The sequence below is a fragment of the Geotrypetes seraphini genome, chromosome 3 (genome assembly GCF_902459505.1).
Source record: "Geotrypetes seraphini chromosome 3, aGeoSer1.1, whole genome shotgun sequence".
NCBI lineage: Eukaryota > Metazoa > Chordata > Amphibia > Gymnophiona > Dermophiidae > Geotrypetes > Geotrypetes seraphini.
The window spans coordinates 82,167,696-82,192,435 of NC_047086.1; the positions used below are offsets into that span (position 1 = coordinate 82,167,696).

General features: G+C 41.7%; 1 protein-coding gene across 3 annotated transcripts in view; it reads left to right on the plus strand.

Annotated features, from left to right (window-relative positions):
- TRAPPC12 (trafficking protein particle complex 12) overlaps positions 1–24,740 on the plus strand; it is a 237,879-nt gene that overhangs the window by 202,627 nt on the left and 10,512 nt on the right. For all 3 annotated transcript variants that reach the window (XM_033935617.1, XM_033935619.1, XM_033935618.1), the window contains 3 exons: positions 5,911–6,009; positions 13,634–13,734; positions 23,848–23,935. In XM_033935617.1, the coding sequence (XP_033791508.1) occupies positions 5,911–6,009; positions 13,634–13,734; positions 23,848–23,935 (288 nt within the window). The remainder of the gene's footprint in view (positions 1–5,910; positions 6,010–13,633; positions 13,735–23,847; positions 23,936–24,740) is intronic.

Genomic DNA, 24,740 nt, shown 5'->3' on the forward strand with positions numbered 1-24,740 from the left:
AACACACACAGCACTGTACATTAACACATAGGAGACAGTCTCTGCTCGAGAGAGCTTGTAATTTAATTGTGACAGACAAACAAGACAAAAAGGGTGAATAAGAACATAAGAATAGCCTAATAGCCTTACTGGATCAGACCAGTGGTCTATGAAGCCCAGTAACCCATTCTCACGGTGGCCAATCCAGGTCACTAGTACCTGGCCAAAACCCAGCGAGTAGCAGCATTCCATGCTACCAATCAAGGGCAAACAGTGGCTTGTCCCATGTCTTTCTCATTAACAGACTATGGACTTTTCCTCCAGGAAATTTTCCAAACCCTTCTTAAAACCAGCTATGCTATTCGCTCTTACCACAACCTCTGGTAATGCATTCCAGAGCTTAACTATTCTCTGAGTGAAAAAATATTTCTTCCTATTGGTTCTAAAAGTATTTCCCTGTAACTTCATGGAGTGTCCCCTAGTCTATGTAATATTTTTTTTTTTTTTTAGCCTATATGGATTGAAGGTAAGCACTGAAACCAAATCTCTCTCACATAATTTTATTTCTTCAAAGGTGTCTAATCAGAAAGTACCTTGCTTTTTGGGATATGTAACACAATCCTAGTTTGCAGTGCAGGGGTACATTTACAGAATTTCAGCTAGTAAAATTTTAGACTGAAGTTTTAAGTTGCAGTATCTCCTTTTCACAGGGCTTTATTTTTCCAGCCATTATGCAGGGTACTGGCACCTTTTTCTGCCTTCCAAAAATGTTCTTTCTACTCCATTGCATTCTCACTCAAAATCCCCCAGCTTGTTGGGGTTTTTTTTATTTTCAATTGATATATCATCCAGCCACAGACCTGTAACCTTCAGCTTCAGAGGCAGCCACATTCTAGGTAGAGCTATTTTGGGTTGGCTGCATACACTGTACAGGCTGAAAAACAGTCCTGCTTAACCCTCCCCCTTAGGTTGAGCTCTGAATGAGTACTGGCACCTTTTTTTCTAGGGGAAAATAAAGCACTGCCTTTTATTTCCAAGCTTAAATTTTAGACTAATATAAATGTAAAAATGGCACAAGCAAAAATTGTTAAAAGTACCCCCTATGATTAGAGCAATCGGTAACTAATTCTCTTGTTTACCTCAGGTATTCACTTAGATTGAAAAGTCTTTCATTTATGAACTTATCATATTTTTAAATAAATAATACCATAAGAATCATAGGGAAAGGTAGGCCAAATATTATCAACATCATTGCTACTAAAAGAAAAAATTATTTAATTAATGAAATGACCTACTCTCATAGCACCTGTGCAAGGGAGAAACAGGAAACAAGGCTCTTAAGCTAAAAATTACAATCATTATGCTATTTTTCCATTTCCAAATGACTAAAATATCTCTAATTTTAAACTTGTTTAACAGCAGCATCAATTGTTTCAAACTTGTTCTATTTCCACGAGCTGCAGTTCGTTCAAACTCCTGGAGAGTGCCAGCAGATGTAACACATCCCACCACTATTGGCTGATCAACTTGTAATTTTTGATGGAGTGAAAAATTGATCCACTTGTACCCATTCTACTCCACTCAGGATTTTGTAGACTTAAGAACATAAGAATTTCTGCTGCTGGGTCAGACCAGTGGTCCATCGTGCCCAGCAGTCCACTCCCGCAGCGGCCCTTAAGTAAAAGACCAGAGCCCTAACTGAGTCTAGCCTTACCTGCATACGTTCTGGTCTAGCAGGAACTTGTCTAACTTTGTCTTGAATCCCTGGAAGGTGTTTTCCCCTAAGACAGACTCCGGAAGAGCGTTGCAGTTTTCCACCACTCTCTGGGTGAAAAATAACTTCCTTATGTTTGTACAGAATCTATCCCCTTTTAACTTTTAGAGAGTGCCCTCTCATTCTCCCTACCTTGGAGAGGGTGAACAACCTGTCTTTATCTACTAAATCTATTCCCTTCATTATCTTGAATGTTTCAATCATATCTCCTCTCAGCCATCTCTTTTCCAAGCTGAAGAGCCCTAACCTTTCTGGTCTTTTCTCATACAAGAGGAGTTCCATTCCCTTTATCATCTTGGTCGACCTTTGAACCTTTTCTAATACCGCTCTATTTTTCTTGAGATAAGGAGACCAGAAATGAATGCAGTACTCCAGGTGAGGTTGCACCATGGAACGATAGAGAGGCATTATAACATTCTTAGTCTTGTTAAACATCCTTTTTTTAACAATTCCTAGCATCTTGTTTGCTTTTTTGGCCACCGTCACACATTAGGCAGAAGATTTTATCGTATTGTCTACAACGACACCCAGACCCTTTTCTTGTGCACTAACCCCCAAAGTGAACCCTAGCAAACAGTAACTCTGATTTGGGTTATTCTTCCCATTGTGCATCACTTTGCATTTGTCCACATTAAATTTCATCTGCCACTTGGATGCCTAGTCTTCCAATTTCCTAGGGTCTACCTGCAATTTTTCACAATCTGCATGCTTTTTAACAACTGTGAACAGTTTAGTGTCATCTGCAAATTTAAACACCTCACTCATCATTCCAATTTCCAGATTATCTATAAATAAGTTAAATAGCACCGGTCCCGGTACAGATCCCTGTGGCACTCCACTGTTTACTCTCCTCCATTGAGAAAAATGACTGTTTAACCCTACCCTATGTTTTCTATCCAATAACTATTACTGAGCTTTACCACCTATCCCATGACTTTAATTTTCTCAGGAGCCTCTCATGAGGAACTTTCGCAAAAGCTTTCTGAAAATCTAGATACATCAACCAGTTCACTTTTATCCACATGTTTATTCACACCTTCAAAGAAGTCAAGGAAATTGGTGATGCAAGATCTCCCTCGACTGAACCCATGCTGACTCTGTCCCATTAAATCATGTTTGTCTACAGGTTCCACAATTTTATTTTTTATGATTGTTTCCACCATTTTGCCCAGCACTGAAGTCAGGCTTACCAGTCCATAATTTCCCAGATCTCCTCTAGAACCCTTTTAAAAAATCGGCATAGCATTGGCCACCCTCCAATCTTCAGGTACTAGAGATGATTTTAGCGACAGGTTACAGATCATTAAGAGCAGGACAGCCATTTCATGTTTGTCTTATTTTAGTACCCTGGAATATATACCATCTTTTCCAGGTGATTTATCACTTTTTAACTTGTCGATTTGGCTTAGTACATCTTCACTGAGATTTCTTTCAATTCCTCTGCATCATCACCCTTGAAAACCATTTCCAGTTCAGGAGATCTCTCACATCTTCTTCCGTAAAGACCGAAACAGAGAATTCATTTAGTCTTTCCATTATGGCCTTATCCTCTCTGAGTGCCCCTTTTGCTCCTTGATCATCCAACAATCCCACAGATTCCCTCATAGGTTTTCTGCTTCTGATGTACCTAAAAAATTTTCTGAGTTTTTGCCTCTTTTGCAAGTTTCTCTTCATATTATTTCATAGCTTTCTTTATCAGTGCTTTGCATGTAACTTGCCAGTGCTTGTGTCTCTTTTTATTTTCTTCATTCAGATCCTTTTTCCATTCTTTAAAAGATGTTTTTTTGGCTCTAATAGCCTCTTTCATTTTACCTTTCAACCATGCTGGCTCTCATTTCCTCTTTTTTTCACCTGTGCTGATATGTGTAATAAATCTGATATGGGCTTCCACGAAGGTATTTTTAAATGACATCCACACCTGGCTTACCGTCCTCATCTTTACAACTGATCTTTTTAGCTTCTTTTTAACTATTTTCCTCATTTTATCTTAGTCGCCCTTTCAAAAATTAAATGCCTCTACAGTAGATTTATTTTGTGACGTCACTTCCGGTGTCAGCTCAAATTTGATCACGTTATGATCACTGTTTCCCAGCGGACCCAACACAGTTATGGTAACTCCTGTACTATGCCTTGCATTCCACTAAGGACCAAATCTAAAATAGCTCCCCCTCTTGTCAATTCCTGGACATCTAATAATTTTACCTCCCTAGCACTCCCTGATGTAACATTTAACCAGTCAATGTTGGGGTAATTGAAATCATTCACAATATGTCCTATGTCAAAAATGGAGGGGTACCCCCAACACCACACGCTTCACAACACCTATCATAGGAAAGAAACAACTAAACTAAAGCTTAAGTTTGTATACCACATCACCACCATAAAGATAGAGCTCAGCATTGTGTACAGGTAAATTCATTGAGGGAAGGACATAATAAGAAATTAGAGGTTATGAAGAGGATAGCTAGCTTTACATTTTAAATAGATAGCTTTACGTTTTGGAGAAAAGCCAGGTTTTCAGATGCTTTCGGAATAATTAGAATGAGCCTAGGTTCTGCTGCGGGGCAGGGAGGTTGTTCCAAACCTCAGTGAATTTGAAGAAAAGGGATCTCACTAATTTACCTGCATACATGACAACCTATAGGAAGTGGAGAAAAAACCCTCAGTTCAGCTTCATAGGTTTAAAAAACTATACTTCTCCTCATAAAACTTCATTTCAAAATATGGACTGAATCTTGCTGGAATACAAGTAAAGCATTGTTGTAGTCTGGGCGAACCCCCCTTCTTTAGATGAAACACTAGCTCACCAAAAGCAACAATAATGAGCACCACACTATTATAAAAAAAAAAAAAAAAAAAAAGATTCAAGTTCCAAAAATGCTGTAGAAAAATAGAAGAAATCACTCTTAGCTGCAATTAGCTCACACCGTGTGGTGTTTGGGTTTCCCCTCCATTTTCTACATAGGACATATATATCAATATTGTGAGTATCCTTTCATGAGGTTTAGTTGGTAATTGAAATCACCCATTATTATATTGTTGCCCAATTCTCCTGCTTTTCTAATCTCTGAAAACATTTCATCTGTCTGCTCATTTTGTCCTGGGGAACAATAGTATAACCCTACCTTTATATTATTTCCCTTCACACATGGCATTTCTATCCGTATGAATTCCACACTGCTATCTATATCATATAGAATGTTGATTTGATTTGATTCAATTCCCTCTTTAACATATAGCGCAACCACCCCACCCTCCTCCAATTTGATCTACTCTATCCTTGCGATATATTTATGTTTATCAAAAACTTTATATACCGTATAATGGCCTAAAAGGATCCAAGCGGTTTTCAATGCATAAATAATATACCTAGAAATAAGCAGTGGATTTTCCCATTTGAACAATGGTTTATTTGATTTTTCTTTTAGGAAATGGTCCAAGCCTTTTTTTTTTTTTAACCATGCTAAGCTAACTGCTTTTACCCCATTCTCTGGCAATGAATTCCAAAGTTTAAATTGCATGTTCATAAGCTATATATTTTTTTCTGATTTGTTTTAAGTTTACTACTTAGCTTCATTGCATGCCCCCGAATCCTTGTATTCTTGGAAAGAGTAAACAAATGATTCTTATCAACCTATTCCACTTCACTCAGAATTCTATACATCTCTAGCATATGATTGCTTTACAAGTGGGTTGGCGTTAGGACTTAAAAGTAGCTTTAAAAAAGTGGGCTGATGATATAAAATATTGATGTTTTAGGGCTCTGTGATCTTTTTTTCATTCAAATTTGCCTAGAGACTTTAGTCCACATGGCTACAAATCAAGCACATGACCAATATTGATTTGACTAGAACCCTCAGTAGGTATACAAGTAGCTCTTCTGATGAGAGGTATGTTATCCAACTAACTACTGCTTGCACTCTAGGTGTGATCACCCACTGAGCTCAGCAGTCGGGAGTTTATCTCTCTTGTTTCTGCCTGAATAAGGAGATAAAAATGTTTCAGTACAGTATATTTTAAATGTAATCTTATTTTAATTAATATTTATTGATTTATACTTTCAGATGTATTTTTCAGAGTAAAGCAAGCAACGATATGCGGATGAATGAAATTTAAATAATGCAATTAATTGATTTTTCACCTCCCTTCCACTGTAGGACTTTGTCCTTGCTGTGGATGCATATCGCACAGTCATCAATTATTGTCCAGACCAGGAGCCTCAGCTGCTGAGTGGCATTGGAAGGATCTTCCTTCAGGTATTTATTTATAGAACTGCATAAGGAAGTAAATATAAAGCTAATTAATCCTTTGATTAAATTAACTACAGTAAAATAAGAGTTGAGTTAAAGATATGTCCCGTTTTGAATGGTAGGCAGTGCAGACCCAGGAGGATAAAGTACAGTATTTGAGTCTGTGTTTTGCTGTTTATTTACCATTAATTTGGCATAAGATTCTTTGATTGCATCAATAATCACTGTATTCAAAATACAGTGGTACCTCAGAATCCAAATGTCCCAGAACTCGAACAATTTGGAATCCAAACTTTTTTTTTCTTCATTTTTGCCCCGGAGGGGAGGGAGGGATATAGGCTGCAAGGGTTCTGCTGCACAGGGGTATAGGAGGGAGGGAGGGATAGAAAGATACTGCACAAGGGGAAGGGTGAGAGGGGAGGAAAGATACTACACATGTGGGGGAGAGAAAGGAAAGAGGAAGAATTGGGGTAGAGGAGAGGAAGGGACATTGTACATGAAAAAAAATAAGACCTACCCTGAAAATAAGACCTCTTTTTTGGCGTGTGCCTGCCATATCAGTTTCTGTTGCACTTCCTCAGGGGATGCCGACCCTTTCCCCTCGCTTATAGTAGCAGGGGTGGATTACATAGCTGATGCACTATATAATATCATCAGAGTTATGAGTAAAGTCTTTGCTTACTCTATTCGTATCTCTGGCAGTTGCTCTGCTTCTTTTTCTTATTTTTTTGCTTAAAGTTCATTTCTTGGTGGCTTCAGGATTGCAAGGTGGTCATTATGTTGAAAAAGCTTTTTGAATTGGCATGTTTGGGTATCAAAGCGGCGGCGGCAGCTGCTTCTTTTATGGGTGGTGCGTCCTCTACGGATTTTCCTTCCTCTCCTCCATTGGTAATGGATGAAATGAATTATGTGAATTATGATCTCATTCGAGTACTTAGTAAAGTCTCTGCTTATGCAGTGTCTGCATACCAAACTCTTTGGATCTGTCATTGGGCTGGGGACGCTTCCTCTAAGGCCACTTTAAGCAGGCTTCCTTTCAAGGGCCAGCTTCTTTTTGGTAAGGGTCTGAATGACCTCATGACTAGTGTGACCGAGTGCTGCTCTAAGTCTCTCCCTGTGAACAGGGCTTGTCTGCCTTTGGATGGGGATCGTAGTCATTTTTGCTCCTCCCGCAGGTTTGCATTTGAAGGGAGGTGGGGGTAACTTGAATAAAAACAGCAGCAAAATTGAGAGAAGTGGGGCTGCAATAGAAGAATGAGAGCTTGTGGCCTAGACCATATCTGCATCATCAGAAGAGAAGAAAATGGCCTAGTGTAAAAAGTGACACTAAGGGTGAGTTGACATTTTCAGCAGTCGAAGGAAGGATGTGATGGCCTGAATCATATCTGCAGTGGTTGGGAGGGAAGGACCCAGGATAGGAAGGAAGGTCATAGAGTATGGGTATGCATCTACAGTGTGAGGAAGAGGAAAGTCATCAGCAGAGGGCTACTTCCCTTGAACCTGCAGCTAAAGGAAAAAGAGGATCCTAATTATGAGTCATGTGAAGTCCTGGAACACGAGTTTAAGATTTTCTTCTCTTGTTGACACTGTGTGACTTATATCCTAATCCCTGGAATTTCATTTGAAAATAAGGCCTTTGCTTTAATCAGGCTTTCCCAATAAATTATTTGTGTGCTCCAGGCTGTCAAATTGCTGGGAACCAAACTGCACGCTCTATTTATAGTATAATTCAATCATCTCCTCTTTAAAGTGCATCCCTTTCCCCATTTGTGATTAAATCAAAGGCAGAGGAGAGGTCAGTGTTGCACCCACACAGCTACATTAACGACCTAAAGGGCCTAGAGAAAACTTTTGCGGATGGGCACCCATTTATTTTTCCATATTGAACACTCCCCTCCCATTTCCCCTCTTTCCCTTCCTCGCCTGGTGCTCTCCCACCCCTCATTAATTCGATACTGCTGGACCACTGCTGCAACTTTCCTCTTTGTTGACATACACTGTATCATCCTTCTGGCCCATGAAGACTTAATCAAGCGTCCCTCTACTACCTTCTGTATTATGTTTGCTAAGATAATCTACTGAAGATAATGGATGAGATGGTTACTAAACATCTCGTGAGTTTATCTTGATTTGTATGATGTACTGTATAAATCCCACAATATAAATCGGCAAAAAAATTTTTTAAATCTAAAAAGAGCCCTGTTCAGCTGTGAATCTAAGATAAGTTATTAAACTATTTGTAAGTAAAATGGATTTAAATTATATTTAAAATAAAAAGTAGAAATTTAAAAATATAGAAGTAGTCAGAGTTTGACCGATGAGGAGGCTAGCTACCATACAAGACATTAGCTTGGTACGGATGTAGGCGCTGAGGTCAACCCCTTCCTAAACGATAAAATATAAGAACATAAGAAATGCCTCTGCTGGGTCAGACCCGAGGTCCATCATGCCCAGCAGTCCGCTCACGCGGTGGCCCAACAGGTCCAGGACCTGTATAGTAATCTTCTATCTATACCCCTCTATCCCCATTTCCAGTAGGAATTTATCCAATCCTTTCTTGAACCCCAGTACCGTACTCTGCCCTATTACGTCCTCTGGAAGCGCATTCCAGGTGTCCACCACACGTTGGGTAAAGAAGAACTTCCTAGCATTTGTTTTGAATCTGTCTCCTATCAGCTTTTCCGAATGCCCTCTTGTTCTTTTGTTATTAGAAAGTTTGAAGAATCTGTCCCTCTTTACTCTCTCTATGCCCTTCATGATCTTATAAGTCTCTATCATATCTCCTCTAAGTCTCCTCTTCTCCAGGGAAAAGAGACCCAGCTTCTCCAATCTCTCAGAATATGACAGGTTTTCCATACCTTTTATCAGACGTGTCGCTCTCCTCTGAACCCTCTCGACTAACGCCATATCCTTCTTAAGGTACGGCGACCAATATTGGATGCAGTACTCCAAATGCGGGCGCACCATCGCCCGATACAACGGCAGGATAACTTCTTTCGTTCTGGCTGTAATACCCTTTTTGATTATACCAAGCATTCTATTCGCTCTCTTAGCGGCAGCTGCACACTGTGCCGACGGCTTCATTGTCATGTCCACCATTACCCCCTAGTCCCTTTCCTGGGTACTCTTATTCAATAACATCCCTCCCATTGTATAGTTGTACCTCGAGTTTCTGCTCCCCACATGTAATACTTTACATTTCTCAATGTTGAACTTCATCTGCCATTTCGCAGCCCATTCTTCTAGTTTGTTCAAGTCCCTTTGCAATTCTTCGCAGTCCTCTGTAGTCCGAGCTCCATTAAATAGTTTGGTGTCGTCCGCAAATTTTATTATCTCGCACTTCGTCCCTGTTTCTAGATCATTTATGAAGATATTAAATAGCAGCGGCCTGAGCACCGAGCCCTGCGGGACACCACTCGTGACCCTCCTCCAGTCGGAGTAGTGACCCTTCACTCCTACCTTTTGTTTTCTATCCTCCAACCAGTTTCTGATCCATCTATGTATGTCTCCTTCCACCCCATGGTTCTTCAGTTTCCGGAGTAGACGTTCATGGGACTCCTTGTCAAAGGCTTTTTGGAAATCTAGATATATGATGTCTATGGGGTCTCCTTTGTCCATCCGTTTGTTGATCCCTTCGAAGAAGTGCAATAAGTTCATTAGGCACGATCTTCCCTTGCAGAAACCATGCTGGCTGGTTATCAGAAGTTCATGTTTTTCAAAATGTTGATCGATGTTTTCTTTTATCAGTGCTTCTGCCATTTTCCCCGGAACCGAAGTCAGGCTCACCGGCCTGTAGTTTCCCGGGTCACCTCTTGATCCCTCTTTAAAGATGGGCGTAACGTTCTATCTTCCAATCTTCCGGGATCTCGCCTGTTTTCAGGGATAAGTTGCAAATTTGCTGCAGTAGTTCCGCTATCTCCTCCTTTAATTCCTTCAGAACCCTAGGATGTATGCCATCCGGACCCAGATATGAACTTCATTGATCTTGTGCAACTATTTGAGAGTGCTTGACTATACTGAAACTATTGTGCTGGAGAAAATCAAGAATTTTTGAATACTCTGCTAAGATGTCATTTTGAAATAAGGAATACAGAAGTGAGGACTATTTGTGGAATACTGTATAAATCCCAGTCAGGCTTCAGAAAAGACTTTAATACAAAAGCAGAATTTGGCACATTGATATCACAAGTCAGATCCCTAATGAGTACTGGGTGTCAGGTATTATTAATACAATTTGACTTCATGGACCATAGAGTATTCCTCTTGAAGCTTAGAATTAATGAAAATTATTGAATTTGGTTTCAAGGTTTTCTAAGCTTTAGATCTTACAAGATAAAGATAGCAGGCGGATTTTCAGATTCATGAGGTGCCCTTTCTGGTGCACCTCAAGGATCCCCATTATCACCTATGTTACTTAATGTATTAATGTCTTCGCTGAGTAAAGATAAGGGAGGGGTGAAGACTTTTTTGATTCAATTATTGTATTGAATATTTTCAGTACAGGTATGCAAATAATCATACAATACAAAATATATGCAAACACAGCACTTATGGAACTCATTTTCAAGAAAGAAAAAGTACAAAAAGTGGCATAAAAGGGCAAATGGATGTTTTTCTCGCCAATTTGCTATTTTTGAAACCTATTTTCTAGACAGATTCTATGCTGTTCATCTGCAGTTTGTCTATATTTCAAGGGGGCATATTAGAAACGTGGTGTGGGCAGAACTAGCACAGGCTTATGGCTTGGACATTTTTCTGCCATAATCAAACATTTAAGAATAAATCCAGGGCACAATTTGGACGTTTGGGGTAGACCTATTTTATTAACAAATAAATGCCAAAAATGTGCCCAAACTGACCAGATGACTACTGGAGAGATATAAACATGGCCTCCTCACACTCCCCCAGTGGCCCCCTCCCACCCCCAAAGATGTAAATGAAACAGTATATATCTGTCTGTCTGAGTAGCCTGGTGGTCAGTGCAATTGACTGCATAGTAGGGAGCCCAGGCCAATAGGTTTATGTTTATTAAAAACTTCATACACCGCTAATATAGCCTAAAAAAGGATCCAAGCGGTTTACAAAATATATATATAATTGAAAACAATTTTAAATATCTTTCCATTCAAAATAGAAAGGAAAGATAAAGGTTTTTTTCCTCTAAATACATAATGTTCTATAATAATCAATTATCAGTAATAATGCAAACTAAAAAGTATATTAAAAATGAGCAAAATACAAACTGCAGTCCCAAACTCATTCCTTCAATTTAAAAAAAGCCAATTTGAAAAAATGTGCTTGTGATGAAGAGTGTGAGCCCACCAAAACCTACAATCTACTGTTCCATCATATAGGTGACACCTGCAGGCATAAGGGCTATTTTGATGGTGTGAGGTTGAGTCCAGTCGGTTTAAGATGGGTTTTGGAGGGCTCCCCGTAAACTGTAAGAGGGTTGTGTACTTGGGACCTTTTATGTAAAATTCACTACAGTGTCCCCTGAGGTCAGTGCTCTGCAGGGATAGCTGTGTGGCCAGTCTACTAAAAATACTGGCCCTTCCTACATCCCAACAGCTTGTTCTGGAATGGAATCATCTTATTCTCTAGCTGAATTTAGGAAATCTATTAACCGAGTCGAGCCCTTTTTGTAAGGGTTAAATCGGATTGGATTGGATTCTATGTGTTTTTCTTTTGGACATGCTTTTTTCAAAAATGATTCAAAGATGGACGTTTTGAGGACAAGTACATCTAAGAAATGGGCATTTTTGGAAAAACAAGATAGATATTTTGCAGTTTTGAAAACGGTCATGTTTCGAACTGGATTTATGTGCATCTTCTGCAAAATGTCCGAAATCGGATTTGAACATCATATCAGAAATGCCCCTCCACATATATCAACCCAACTAACATTAATGCTCTCCCTCCCTCCACTATACAAGAAAAGTTACATAACAGACAGGTTAACCCATGGTTCCTCCAGGTTGATCCTCTCCATCTGTAACCACTCTCCCTCCCTCCTCCCTTATCTCCAAGCACATACTTCAAATGAGTCTATTCTTTAGCAACTGGATCAAAACATTTCTAATAATCAGGAAGGCTTTCAAGTTCTGTAACCACCGTTAAATGTAAACATGAGTCCTCCAGGAGAGGACCAGCAGCTTGCTTCCAATGAGCTGCAATCTTGTGGATATGAGACACATTCTTTTCAGTGTCTGCTGATGTTTGTGACCACATTGAACTTCAGCACCCAACAAACAAAATAGGAAAAATTGGAAGTGGCATTCCCAAGCCCATGGACAGTCTCTGGATCACAGCCCTCCCCCCAAAAAAAAACCAATCTGCTGTATCTTAGTGCAAAACATAAAAAGAAATGTAACATACATAACACAGTAGATGATGGCAGATATAGAGCCGAATGGTCTATCCAGTCTGCCCAACCTGATTCAATCTAAAAATTTGTTGGGTTTTTATTTTCTTAGCTATTTCTGGACAAGAATCCAGAGCTCTTATTATGTTTAACATGGAAACATAGAAAGTGACGGCAGATAAGGGCCATGGCCCATCCAGTCTGCCCACACCAATGACCCTCCCTTACCTCTCTCTGTGAAGAGATCCCACGTGTTGATCGCATTTAGTCTTAAAATCAGGCACGCTGCTGGCCTCAATTACCTGTAGTGGAAGACTATTCCATCGATCCACCACCCTCTTGGTGAAGAAGTATTTCCTGGTGTCGCTATGCAATTTCCCACCCCTGATTTTCCACGGATGCCCTCTTGTTGTCGTGGGACCTTTGAAAAAGAAGATATCCTCCTCCACCTCGATACGGTGCGTGAGGTATTTGAACGTCTCGATCATGTCTCCCCTCTTCCTGCGTTCCTCTAGAGTGTAGAGCTGCAATTTATACACTCTAGAGGAACGCAGGGAGAGGGGAGACATGAACTGCTATATATGTCACGTGTTTTAAAGACACATGGGAGTTTTTGTATAGGAGGTTTTGTATTATGGGAATATGTACTGTTGATGGTGTATGTAATGTTATAGTTTTGTATGTAAATTTGTAACCCGCCCTGGGTAAGGGTGGGATATAAATGAATAAACAAACAAGATGACAACCAAGTAAGATCAACTATAGTGCTATCAAGTTGTGCTTCTGAATTAGTAATCAGAGTTAACATTAAATTGTAGGAAGTTTTACTTATTTTTTTATTTTTATTTATTCAATTTTTCTATACCGTTCTCCCAGGGCAGTTCAGAACGGTTTACATTAATTTATTCAGGTACTCAAGCATTTCTAATCACAATCTATCTAATGTACCTGGGGCAATGGGGGGATTAAGTGACTTGCCCAGGGTCACAAGGAGCAGCGTGGGTTTGAACCCACAACCCCAGGGTGCTGAGGCTGTAGCTTTAACCACTGCGCCACACACTCCCCTACTTAGGGGGTGGGGATAGGTTTTGCTTTTTATGTTGTGCTCTCCACTGTCCTTTATGTTCTCAAGCAGTTGTGAGAAGAACCAGAGATCTCCCAGTGGAAAATGAGAAAAAGCATTTGACTAGCTTCTTCAAGGTCTCTAATCATATTGTGGCATTCCATTACCAGTTCAAATGACTTGCTTTTGAATTTCTCATTTAGATTGGAGACATAAAAACTGCTGAGAAATATTTTCAAAAAGTGGAGAAGGTGACACAGAATCTTGATGGGCATCAGCATAAAATCACAGTTTTAATGAACAGGTACGTCACTTTGAATCTCAGTGAAACTTTTTCTAAGATTTGGTTTAAGAGCCTACACCTTAAATCGTATCCTGCTCTCTCAGCAATATTTTCTGTAAAAAAATTAATTTCATCTCTTTCAGCAAGCTTTTAAGTTGCCCCAACATTGTAGAACGCTTTCCCTGTTGAGTTACTTCTCTAAAGCGATTGCTTGTCATTCAGAAAAGACACATAGGGCTCCTTTTACTAAGCTGCATTAGGGCTTTAACCCGCAGAATAGCGCGTGCTACAATGCCCCGCGTGCTAGACGCTAACGCCAGCGTTGAGCTGGCATTAATTCTAGCTGCGTAGCGCAGGGTTAGCACACACTAATCTGCTGCGTGCGCTAAAAACGCTAGTGCACCTTAGTAAATGGAGCCCAAAGAGTTCCTTTTACTAAGCAGCGCTATCCCAGCATAGGTCTCTCCCATGCACTAAGGCCAATGGCACTGCCAGGAAATAATCAATTTTTCTATTTCTAAAATAAGGGCTGTGCACTAATTTTCCTATTAGCATATGGCATACAGAGAAAAGGAGTCTAAATATACAACAGAAAACAACACCCAAGAAGAGTGAAAAATGTCCCAGTTCTTAAGGCATTTCACTTTTGTTGGGTGGTGTTGTTTCCTATTAGCATGTGGCCATTAGTGTGTGAGCACTTACTAATACCTATTTTATAGGCAGTAAGTCCCAGATTCTATAAACAGTGCCTGAAGTTAGGCGCCAAGATTGGTGCACCTAACTTAATTTTTAATTAGCTTAATTGGCAGTGTTAATGATCAATAATGAGCTCATAATTGGCAAAAATTAAAATGAATTGGGTGGTAGGCTCCTACTGCCTACCAGAAGGTGGGCAGATCATGGATGGTTCTTGGGTGTGTTATACGTCCAGGCACCTAAATTGTACTTAGGCGCTGGTATTTAGGCCAAGAAAATCCTGGCATAAATATGGAGTGCCTAAGATTTTGACGCCTACTGGTGCTTAAGTCCAATTTTTAGTGCAATAAGCACATCATTCCTGAACACTTGGGTAGTGAATTCCTTCCACGAGATTCTGTGTAGAGAGCCTTCTTAGCATTATTTTGCTCCGCCTCCCATCACTGAGCTGTCCTCCAGTTTCTCTGTTTTTCTCTCTACATGCAAGATGATAGAAGCCTGTCTATTTTGCTCATGTTTATTTTTCCTTTAAGTTAAGTGTTTTTTTTTAAATTCTATTGTGAAATTGTTTGGTGCTGCAGAGGTTCCCGGTGTTGGGACATCTCTGGCTGCAGGAGAGCTCAGATTCTGAGGTCAGAAGTCTGTAGCCAAGGGGCACCTGCTTGGCCGGCCTATCCTAATAGTCAGGAGCTCATAGACCGTTCTCTTGGGAGCTAGGCTCACCTCTGGTTCTGTCTGCAGTAGGCTTGAGCACAGGCTGAGAGGATCCTTGGCAGTTTTTCACCAGGATTGGAACTGACTGCAACTTCGTGCGCAAATTCCAGTGGAGTTGAGGTCTCAGGCCAGTTGTTTGGTCTAAGAGGCAGTCAGAAGAAGCAAGCAGTCCAGTTTCCAGGCTTGTTTGAGGCAGAAGTTCTCCTAGATAGCTGGCTGCATTTCAGCACAAGCATGGTACAGAGAGTACAAAGCTGGCAGCCTCTGAGACAAAATCGAAGGGGGGGGGCTTTAAAAAGTGAATTTTGTTTTATTTTGGGGCTAGAGCCAGGGATCCTTATCCCTAAAGTCCTAATTTCAGAATTTTTTGACCCCTGGTATAGCTCTATAGCAGTGGTCCCCAATCCTGTCCTGGAGGCCCACCAGGCCAATCGGGTTTTCAGGATAGCCCTAATGAATATGCATGGAGCAGATTTGCATACCTGTCACTTCCATGATATGCAAATCTCTCTTATGCATATTTATTAGGGCTAGCCTGAAAACGCGATTGGCCTGGTGGGCCTCCAGGACAGGGTTGGGGACCACTGCTCTATAGCTCTCATGGGCCATTTCTGGCACCAAAATCACTGCCACTGTGGCCATCTTGGATTTTACAATCTAAAAATAAAAGTCTCTATCTGCCTCAAAACACCTCAATTTGGCTTGAAATCAGGTGTGATGGACTCCTCAGGCCAGGATACCTTAGATTCATGCCAGTTTGCACTGGATGGCAGGCCGAGGGTCATCATGCAAAGGGGGGGGAAGTCACTGGCTTAGCCACCTCTAGTTCTCCTGGGAGTATGGGATCCCAGATGGCTCAAGTTCCAAGTCAAAAGTCCTGGTTAGAGCTGGGAAAGAATGAAAGTGTGTCTAGTGCAATCACACACCTGCCGCAAAACCCCAGAAATGGACAACTGAGTGACCCCAGGGGCCCTCGACATCCTGGGCAGGGCTTTGCTCTAGAATTCATTAATATGATGTATGAAGCATATTTGATTAACAGCGGCTGCATGGAACCCTCAGGGGTTGCAATGATGCTGTTGCTGGGGGTCTCTTCCCCCTAAGAGCGCAATTCCCCCTCTACAGAGCCATGTGCAAGAGAGGGAGTTCCAGTCAGAGGAGGACTGGAATGATGAGGATTCTGTTTCTATGCCTTTACTTTCCCAGTCTGGGTCGTCAGTCACAGGTAATTCTGCATCTTGTCTAAGGGGGGTTAGATCCTGAACAGGTGGAGGCTCTGGATCTTGGGGAGGATCCGACTGTGTGCAGGCTGTTTAAACCTTTGGCGCTTTTGGAGATAATAAAGTTTCTTCAAGAATTGAAGTTAGAGACTCAACAGACCTCAGCTATGCAATGCTCGATTATGAGCAGCACTAAGGTTCAGACCACATGCTTTCCCTCTCATCAGGACATTACAAAAAGGGAGGTCCCAGAGGGGTCTCTTTGGTTGACCAAAGCCATAACAAAATTTTATCCAATGGATGCTGATTTTAACCAGCTATTTATTGCACTGAAGGGAATAGTTAATCTCTGGAACGCGTTGCGAAAGGATGTGGTAAGAGCAGTTAATATAGCTGTTTTTAAAAAAAAGTTTAGACAAGTTCCTGGAGGAAAAATCCATAGGCTGCTGTTGAGATAGACATGGGATGGTAGCATGGAATGCTACTATTTGGGTTTTTGCCAAGTACCTGTGACTTGGATTGGCCTCTGCAAAGATGGGATACTGGGCTAGATGGACCACTGGTCTGACCAAGTAAGGCTATTCTTATGTTCTTAATTCCCTTGTGGCACAGGTAACCAAGTGTGATGTTAGGATAGATTTGTTCTTAAGAAACAATTTGAGGCTGTGGCCTCAGGATTAAAGGCAGTGGCAGTGGCATCCTATGTCACACATGCTTGCCACTCCAAGTTGTGCTGTAATTTGGAGACAGATACCGGAAGAGACCATCGGTTTCTCATGTCAGGAGTGGATCATGTTGCAGATGCTCTATTTGATCTATTCAAAGTATTGAGCAAGGTTTCTGCTTATTCCATTTCCACCTGAAAAATACAGTGGGCAGGAGCCTCAGCCTCCAAGGTGACCCTGAGCAAACTACCTTTTAAAGGGCAATTGCTCCTTGGGAAAAGTCTGGATAATCTTATTGCCAGTGTGCAGGATCGCAAACTAAAGTCTTTACCAGACATTAGACCAAGAACCACTAGGGGGTCAGGTCAAGGTTGTGTAGCTCTAGGCATTTTCACCAGTTCTCCAGAGGACCATGTCCAAAGATCTTTTCAAGTGGTGTGTATAGTTCAATTGTTCTGGATTAGCACACACTTGGAGCCTGAACCATGCACAGGGAGAGAGTCAGTTGGACATCTATTAGGAATACAGTAGTTTAGGTGTAACAGTCTGAATGCTAGGGGTCAGGTGAAGAGGTTGGTTTTTATTGCTTTCATAAAGCTCAAAAGTTCATCAAGGAATTTGATGTTGGGAGGTATCTGATTCCAGTACTTCGGAAAGAAGTGAGTATGACCTTTGGCACTTTCAAGTTTCTTTATTTTTGATATACCATTTATCAAATAGGTATCTAAACGGTTTACAATAAAATAGAGATTAAAAAAATAAATAAAATAAAAGATATAACTTATCTAGAGTTAAAAAATAAATAAAAAGGGAGACTGAATGGACCAACGCACACGAAACGAAAGGTGAGGGTAAGTTAGTAAATATATTGAGATAAAAATAAAAGGGAAGAGAGAGAAGGGAGAGAAAATACATTATGGTAGGGCTCGCTTATTTCAAAATACTTCAAAAAGCTTCAGGAGAATGATTGAAAGAGCTGAGATTAGAGATTATAAACATCTTTGAAAAGAAAAATCTTGAGCTTAGATTTGAATTTTTCTAGAGTTTTCTAAACGGAGATCCAGTGGGAGGGCTTTCTAGTTAGAGGCTCCGACCAGGGAGTATTTGAAGCCGTGTTTCCTCCTGGGAGCAGAGGCGGTAGTTTGGCTGATATGTAGCCTGGTGCCATATCGTGTAAGGACTTGAACGCAAGTACTAAGCCTTTGAAGATGTAACGTTTGGCTATGGTAGCCAGTAAGCCAATGCTAGCACTTGATACTGAATCATGGGCGCAAAGGTTCTTCAGTAGTCTGATTGCTGCATTTTGTACACGTTGGAGACACTTAATATTTTTTGCCATCAGTCCATTGAATAATGTGTTGCAGTAGTCCATGCAGGACAGGACGAAGGCATAGAGAAGTTGTAAAAAGTCTGATTCAGAGAAATAGTTTCTTATTTTCCGTAGTTGTCATAGATAGTAGAATGAAGACGAGATCACTTGCGAGATATGGTCGGTGAGTAATAAGTTTGAGTTGAGAAGTATCCCTAGCTGCAGACTTGGTCTTTAGCGGTTATGGTAATTTGTAGAGCAACTACATGGTTCTCCCTCCATACTTTTACGAAGTTTTACAGGGTAGACATAGCAACCAAATTCTATTTCTCATTTGGATCATCCATACTTTCAGCAGGCTCATCTGTCTCACCCTTGATTCCAGGGACAGCTTTGATATGTGCCAAGTGTTTATGAATGATGTGCCTATTTACTAGAAAGAAGATTACCAAAGTAAGTACCTAATCTTACCTTAGGTGCCAGTAGGCATAATTCTATAAGCGGCGCCTAACCGAAGATTGGCCTTCCGCTTGGGCTTGTACAACCGGAGTACAAGCCCAAGAGGAAGGACAAGATCAGGAATGGCAGGGAAGACTAGAGGCACCAAGACTGCAATCAAAATCAGTGCCCCGGCTGCCGAAGGGATCCAGATGAAGACCACAGTCTCTGTGCAGACTGAAGAGGACCCCCCCCTCCGATGGATGACGGAGGTCTCTGTGCAGACCGAAGCTGTGCCCCAGCTGAAGACTTCGGTCTCTGTGCAGACAAAAGAGGACACCCAGCAACTCCCCAACGGAGACATCCTGCAAGAACTGATGAGTCTGAGGGAAGAAGTGCGGCGGCTAAGAAGTATCCAGGAGGGCGAGGCGTTCATCGATGAAGTCCTCCAAGAACTGTCTCTACTCTCCGAGCAAGTGCACAAAGACAGGTCCATCCTCAAGACACACGAACAGACCAGACATGCAGCATTGGAAGTAACAACTGGGGTACAAGAAGAGACTCGAGACGATGACACCTGGCAACTAGTCACCTCTGCAAGCAAACATAGAAGGCAGTCCTCCTCATGGTTATCTTCAAGCAAGCACAGCAGCCTCACATCGACACCGCAGATCACCCTGAGCAACAGATTTCAGCTACTACAGGAAACACCTGCCAGCGGAACTCAGGAGGATATTCAGGAGGACATCCAGGAGTGTAAGCTTGAAACCCGGCAGACGACCCCAACTCAAGAAGCAACAAATCAGCACCCCCCCCCCAAGAAGCGCAGAGTGGTTGTCATTGGGGACTCTATGCTGCGGGGAACCGAAGGACCGATATGCAGACCAGATCTACAATCAAGAGAGGTTTGCTGTCTACCAGGAGCCAGGATCCGAGATGTGACTACCTGCCTAGGAAAAATAATCAAGCCCCCAAGACCACCACCCAATGTTCCTCATCTACGTTGGGACAAACGACACCGTCAGGAACGCACTGGAGAAGATACCGGAAGACTTTAGAGCTCTTGGTGAGAAGCTGAAGCAGCTGGAAGCGCAGGTGGTCTTCTCATCCATTCTACCAGTAAGAGACAAGGGGAGAGTTAGAGAAGAACGGATCCAGAGGATAAACAAATGGGATGGTGCAAAGAGATGAACTTCGGCTTCCAGGACCACGGAGAGGCACTTCAGGGACTGCAGAGACCAGTTAGATTTCACCTAACCAGAAGAGGGAAGAATGTCCTGGGACGCCTGGCTCACCTGCTCCAGAAGGCTTTAAACTAGGTGAGCCGGGGGAGGGGACCCACTCTCACACTAGTAGGGTAAGTAACTCCATCTTGGAACCCGAGGTTGAAAACCTGGTTATTCTCAAAAATATAACTCCTCCTCTCTCTCTGGTTAATCTAGTCCTCTAAATTTTCTCTTCATTTTGCCTCTTCCCTCCACTGGAGTTCCTTTCTACCCTAACTCTTGTTAACCGTGTCGAGCTTTACGAATGTAGAGATGATGCGGTATACAAACCTAAGGTTTAGATTAGATTAGATTAGATTAGAGGTAAGTAATCACGTATATACCAAAGGGGACAGAGACAATACCAGAGGAGACAAAGGCATGATCAAGGAAAGCAAATTATCTTGCGTCAATACAGAGGGAGACAGAGCGAGAGACGGAGACTCCATCTTGGGGTCTGAGGTAACAAATCGAGTGAATACTAAAGGGGACAAAGGCAATAATAAGGGTGACAAGGACAAGATTGAAGGGGACAAATTATCTCGGACAGAAAATACTCCATGCAAACAGAAAGAATGGAAAGCCTTGTATGCTAATGCCCGTAGCTTAGGCAATAAAATTCTGGAACTGGAAACGGGAAATAAGAAATGCAGACCTTGATGTGGTGGCGATATCAGAAACATGGTTCTCGGAGTCCCACGAATGGGATATGGTCATACCAGAATACAACTTACTCCGTCGTGACAGAGAAGGCAAATCAGGAGGAGGAGTAGCTCTATACATTAGAGAAGACATCAAAGTTACTAAAATCACAGACATCAAGTACACAGGAGAATCCCTCTGGGTGAACCTTGCCAGGGGCAATAACAAATGCCTGTATCTTGGTGTTGTATACAGACCACCAAGACAAAAGGATGATGCGGATGATGAACTAATTGAAGACATTGAGAACATAACACTGCGTGGAGACACAGTGCTTTTGGGAGACTTCAATATGCCCGATGTAGACTGGAACAAACTTTCCACTACAACCAGCGGCAGCAAGAGGCTACTAGCCTCCATGCGGGAAGTACACCTCAAGCAGATTGTATTAGAACCCACCAGGGATCAGGCAATCCTGGACCTGTTACTCACCAACGGAGACAGCGTCACAGAATTATCGATGGGAGAAACCTTGGGCTCCAGCGACCACAACATGGTGTGGTTCTACCTGAAGAAAGGAACCACTAGGTCAAATACATAGACTAAGGTCCTAAACTTTAAAAGAACCAATTTTCAGTGCATGGGAAACTATGTCTACAAAAAGCTGCAAAACCAAAGCACAACAAACAGTGTTGAGGTACTGTGGTCGGCTCTGAAATCAACCCTGCAAGAAGCAACCAACATATACATAAAAACCATGAGTAAATGAAGCAGGAAAATTAGACCACAGTGGTTCTCTGCGGAGATCTCAGAACTAGTAAAAAAAAGAAAAAAGCTTTCGTAACCTACAAACAGTCTCAATGACCGGAAGCTAAAGAAACCTATCTGGCAAAATCTAGGAAAGTTAAAACGACAGTCAGGGAGGCCAAACTCTGGATGGAAGAAATATAGCTAGGCAGGTTAAAAAAGGGGATAAATCCTTTTTTAAGTACGTCAGTGACAGGAAGAACACAAGCTGTATTGGGCCCATAAAAAAACCTGATGGCAACTTTGTAGACTCGGACGCAGACAAAGCAGAACTACTCAATAACTACTTCTGCTCAGTCTTCAATTGTGAAGCACCAGGATCTGGACCTCAGCTACAGACAAAGGGGAGCTCTGAGGACCCTGTCTGGGACTTTGAATTTACCGCGAGCAATGTCTACTAAGAGCTATCAAAGCTAAAAGTTAACAAAGCTATGGGCCCGGATAATCTACACCCCAGAATACTTCGAGAATTGAGAGATGTCCTGGCGGAACCGTTAACAGAGATTTTCAATCTTTCCCTAAGCAAGGGAAAAGTTCCCTTGGACTGGAAAATTGCCAACGTTATTCCGCTCCACAAAAAGGGATGCAAATACTAAATACCTGACTAGCTGACTTATTCAAATATACAATTATGTTTAATGTTTATAATCTTTTGTAAACCGCGTAGAACTATAAGTATAACGCGGTCTATAAGTATAATGTTATGTTATGTTATGGCAAGTTAGAGGCTGAAAATTACAGACCCGTGAGTCTCACATCAATAGTGTGTAAACTAATGGAAACGCTGATTAAAAACAGATTGGACACAGTTCTGGACGATGAAAGATTAAGGGATCCCCACCAGCATGGCTTTACGAAGGGAAGGTCTTGTCAATCCAACCTGATGAGCTTTTTTGACTGGGTAACAAATAAACTGGTTGGGGGAGAGTCCCTAGATATCGTGACAAGAGGACATCCGCTAAAACTTAGGGAGGGGAAGTTTCATGGGGACACCAGGAAATATTTCTTCACCGAAAGGGTGATTGATCGATGGAATGGTCTTCCACGTCAGGTAGTTGAGGCCAGTAACACTCTCAACTTCAAGAGACGATGGAACAAACAGGTGGGGTTGCTACAGAGGTATGATTAAAGATAGATTCTCGAGGGAGGGAGGGTTCTTGAGTGGGCAGACTTGTTGGGCCGCCGGTCCTTTTCTGCCGTCATATTCTATGTTTCTATGCACCATGTTCCTTGGCACCTATCTTTTAAGCACTGTGTATAGAATCAGGGCCTATAGGGTCACATGCTAATCACACACTAATTGGTTAACTAACGGCAATGTAGCTGTGCTAACCAATTAGTGTAGAACATGCCTAATCTACATGCTCATATCCATCCCAATGCTAAAAAATAAAGACTATTTTTTAGTGCACGGATAGCATGCAGACATGCAAAATCTGCTGTGAGACATCTGAGTGTGCCCCAGAGTAGTGCATTTTAACCTGCCATAAGCACACATTAGTGTTTACCACAGCTTTATAAAAGTCCCCAAAGAGATAGTTATTTGGGAAAATTTTATCTTTGAATGAATAATCATAGAAACATGACGGCAGATAAATGCCAAATGGCCCATCCAGTCTGACCATCCGCTGTAACCATTATCTCTTTCTCTCTCTGAGAGATCCCAATGCCTATCCCAGGCCCTTTTGAATTCAGACACGGTCTCTGTCTCCACCACCTCTTCTGGGAGACTGTTCCATGCATCTATTACCCTTTCTGGAAAAAAGTATTTCCTCAGATTACACCGGAGACTGTCACCTCTTAACTTCATCCTATTCCCTCGCATTGCAGAGTTTCCTTTCAAATGAAAGAGACTCAGTTCATGCATGAGATTAGGAAACTGATCCATTAGGCCCAGGGGTGAAAATGATCATGGCTCCCATCTGACAGATTACTGGTTGTGCATCTGTCATAATATTTTTATAAAAACTCAGTCAAGAGTGTTCAACCTAAAAGGTTGGTTACTCGTTCTGTTTCTCGTTCTGTTTCCTCTATTTTCACTGCTTTCTGGAATGGTTAACCTTTACAGTTAAGTACAATTAAAATGTATTTGTTTAAAATGTAATTTGATTAGTAGATTGGCTAATCTATATCTTATTTTAACTGTGTCAAACTTCATGATAAATGGGGATGATACGGTATATAAAAGGAAAGATTAGATTAGATCTTCAAATCAGACATTTACCGGCCCCACAGCAACCCACAAGATTTTAACGGCAATTTTAGAACATTCCGCCTGTATCTGTTATCTGCTTGAGATGATATAGAATCAGGAGTTTAAATGCACTATTTATAAATGCATGTGTAATAATACAGTGGATAATGCATTTATGTTCCAGGGCATTTCTTTCTCTTGGACAGAACAACTTTTCAGAGGCTCACAAGTCCTACACAGAAATTCTTACAATGGACCCAACTAATGCTGTGGTAAGACTCCTGTTCTACGTAGGATATGTTTAAGAAGATTGCTGATTGACTCTGTAGTAAACTGTGTTTTAAAATGTATGGGTTGCTTGCCATGTTTCTATTTATCTTCCTTTCAAGTTTTTCCTGAGTAGGTTTTTTGATATTTGGACTGTGTCTCACAATGCATGTTTTCATGATGCCTGCATGAAATAGTAGTAAACAGCACTGCAGTGTCTTGATTACAAATCTTTCTGGTGGAAGTAGAGCTTTAAAATATCCTTTTAAGTAGGGTTACCATATGTCTGGATTTACCCGGGTGTCCGGACAGTTTTCTAAAACTCAGCAGTTTATCTGGGTTTTGGACAGCCTGAATATTATTTTTATCTTCAGGTGGGCAGCAGGGGTCACCTGCGGGTGGGAGCTGCATGAATCACAGTCCCACCATGTGTTGCATGCTGCTGTAGGCTCATTTGGCACTGGATAGAAGTGGCATGAATGGCCCCAGCTCTACTTGAGCGTGCGGCCACATCTGGAGGGCCTCTGAGCATGTGTTCATGCCCTCCAGATATGGTTCTGAGCTCAAGCAGAGCTGGGGCCTTTCCTGCCACCTCCAGCCAGTGCCAGACCAACACACAGCAGCTTGTAACAGGAGCTCCTACTCTGGGACCACCGTTACCCACAAAGGGACTGCAATTGAAATGGCTCCCAACCCCTATTGCCACTAGAGAGGTACCATTCCATGGTTGGGGGGGTACAAGGGAAGCAAGAGAAGGAGAGGAGATGAGGTTTGTGTGGAGGCGGGGCTAGGACAGGATAGGGTAGGCTG